Below are 2,291 nucleotides of genomic sequence, written 5' to 3'. Positions count from 1 at the left end.
GGCCAGTGGCCCTCAAGAGCCCGCAGGTGGCGGGCGAGGCGGCCTCCGCAGCCCTGCTGCAGACGATGCACTTCGTCAAGTACCTGCCCTGCTTCCAGGTGCTGCCCCTGGACCAGCAGCTGGTGCTGGTGCGCGGCTGCTGGGCGCCTCTGTTCCTGCTGGAGCTGGCCCAGGACCACGTGCACTTCGAGACGGTGGAGATGGCTGAACCGAGCCTGCTGCAGCGGATCCTCACCAGCAGGCGGCGGGAGCCCGAGCGCCCGGCGTTGCTGGAGCCACTGCCAGCGGCCCAGCAGCCTCCATCGTCCGCCGACGTCCAAGTCATCAATGGCTTCCTGGCCAAGTGCTGGAGCCTGGATATCAGTGCCAAGGAGTACGCTTACCTCAAGGGGATCGTGCTGTTTAACCCTGGTAAGGGCGCACTGGCTGCTCAGGACCAGGAACGGTGCTTTGGCGGGCGCGCAGACACTAGGCAGTTCCCGGTGGCTGGGCTGGTCAGTGTCAGGGCAGGAATGTGCTGAGTTGGGGGGCCTTCGGAACCACTCTTTGTGAGCAGAGACAAGGGGGAGGGGGGCCGCCGTACTTAGGTCTCTGACCTGGTCACAAGAGAAAAGTTGGTGCCTCTGAAGGGCAAGGGGATACCCTCTCTGGTTTTCTTTGACATGCAGACAAGAGCTTTACACAAACTTTTGGTCCCTGCAAGTGGCTGCAAACATTCTCCAGATGCTCTCCCAGGATTCCTTGGCACTGCCTGGGGGATGGGGCAAGACAGCTCCACAGGTCACAAGCCTTATACTGTAGAGTAAGGTCTCAGGATTTCGCTCCCTAATCTGTAAAATGAGGTTAATGAGGGCTTTCCTGTGACTTCAAGCTCTAAAAGAAAGAGCAGTTACTCATGCTCTTTCTTGGTCCTTGGCTTTCCTGGCACTGACCGATTTGAGGGGATGGAATCATCTGGATGCTTTGGAGCCTAACAATGACAATTCAAAGGCAGACTGGCGAAACAATACGCCCAGTATCCTGTCTGACAGGATCTCTGGAGAGATGATCTCTCTATGGGCCCTTTAAGGAAAACTTCCTCTCTTGGGAGTCTGGATACTTTTCCTCCAACAGAGAGGTTTTAACAAGTATCTGAACTGCATTTCAGAGAGATGCCTTTGCAGCCACTTGAAGGGAACAAAAGTTTGGGTAAAGCTCTTCGTCTGCATGTCAAAGAAAACTTAGCTGTACATCATCTTTCTTCTATTCCATTCCATGTTACCCTGATGTCACATAGTAAAATGTGCAAGTCCTGGGCCTGTACCTTCCAAGAGGAAAGTTATTTTTGAACCAGGCTCCAATCAGATGATGGTTTCTGATTTATTTTCCAAGGTTACAATGGCTGAAGGGTAATACTTCCAAAGTCCTCTTAAAGTATTTGAAAAGAGCCCTTTGGAATGCTCATTCTGATCACTTTTTTTCTTAAACTTTCCTTAGTAATGCAAGCGTGGTGTGGTGAGCCCTTCTAGAAACTTGGAATTGACTTAGCATTGTCTCCTGGTTCTAGAAAACCCGGGATAAACATCAGGGAGTGTGAACTCTTATTTAAGGTTAGCTTTTTGTAACCAAAGGATATTTTCTCCCCTCTTTTCTCCTCCAGACCTGCCGGGCCTGCGTTGTGTGAAGTATGTCCAGGGTCTTCAGTGGGGAACTCAGCAGATACTCAGCGAATACATCACATCGACCCACCGAGTGCCCCAGGCCAGAAGCATGGCACTGAACTGTGCCCTTTCCCTGCTGAGATTCATCAGTGCCGATGTCATTGCTGAACTGTTCTTCCGGCGCATCATTGGCACAGTGAGCATGGATGATATGATGCTAGAGATGCTCTGTGGCCAATTATGAACAGGTGTGAACCACACTGGCCAGTTATGAAGGCATGTGAACCACACTCTGTGGCCAGCTATGCAGACTTGTAAGCCACACTCTGGTCCCAGCTATGACGGTGTATAAACCACACAAGTGCAGCTCACCATGCAGGATGAGGCGCTGTGGGAAAGCGAGTATAAAATAGTGTACAATAAATTTTCTTAGTCTTTTTACATGCATAGTATTTTTGCATTTGATTAAAATAATAAAAGCTTTAATCACGCATTACAAATGTGTCTGTGTCATACTGTTTTGTTCTGAAGGAAAATACTTGCGAATAGGGCCACAACCAAGGTACCTGTCTACAGAAAGAGCAGAATAAGCTATTTTTACAAGCTCGTTGACTCTCAGAAGGTCCCAGGGTGACAATTTGCTCTCAGCTA

The 2,291-nt window shown here is 50.2% G+C and overlaps 1 protein-coding gene across 1 annotated transcript in view; it reads left to right on the top strand.

Moving 5' to 3' along the window:
- The window catches only part of NR0B1 (nuclear receptor subfamily 0 group B member 1), a 2,848-nt gene extending 768 nt beyond the window's left edge, over positions 1-2,080 (top strand). Inside the window, exons 2-3 of the mRNA XM_030887921.2 lie at positions 7-411; positions 1,640-2,080. Of these exons, the coding sequence (XP_030743781.1) occupies positions 7-411; positions 1,640-1,884 (650 nt within the window). The 3' untranslated portion in view covers positions 1,885-2,080. The remainder of the gene's footprint in view (positions 1-6; positions 412-1,639) is intronic.
- Positions 2,081-2,291: the final 211 nt, after the last annotated feature.

Source organism: Echinops telfairi, unplaced genomic scaffold (genome assembly GCF_000313985.2).
Source record: "Echinops telfairi isolate 266 unplaced genomic scaffold, ASM31398v2 ScPeMD7_7436;HRSCAF=8474, whole genome shotgun sequence".
Classification (NCBI taxonomy): Eukaryota; Metazoa; Chordata; class Mammalia; order Afrosoricida; family Tenrecidae; genus Echinops; species Echinops telfairi.
The sequence above is the reverse complement of the archived record's forward strand: the minus strand, read 5'-3'. Positions and strand labels throughout refer to the sequence as shown.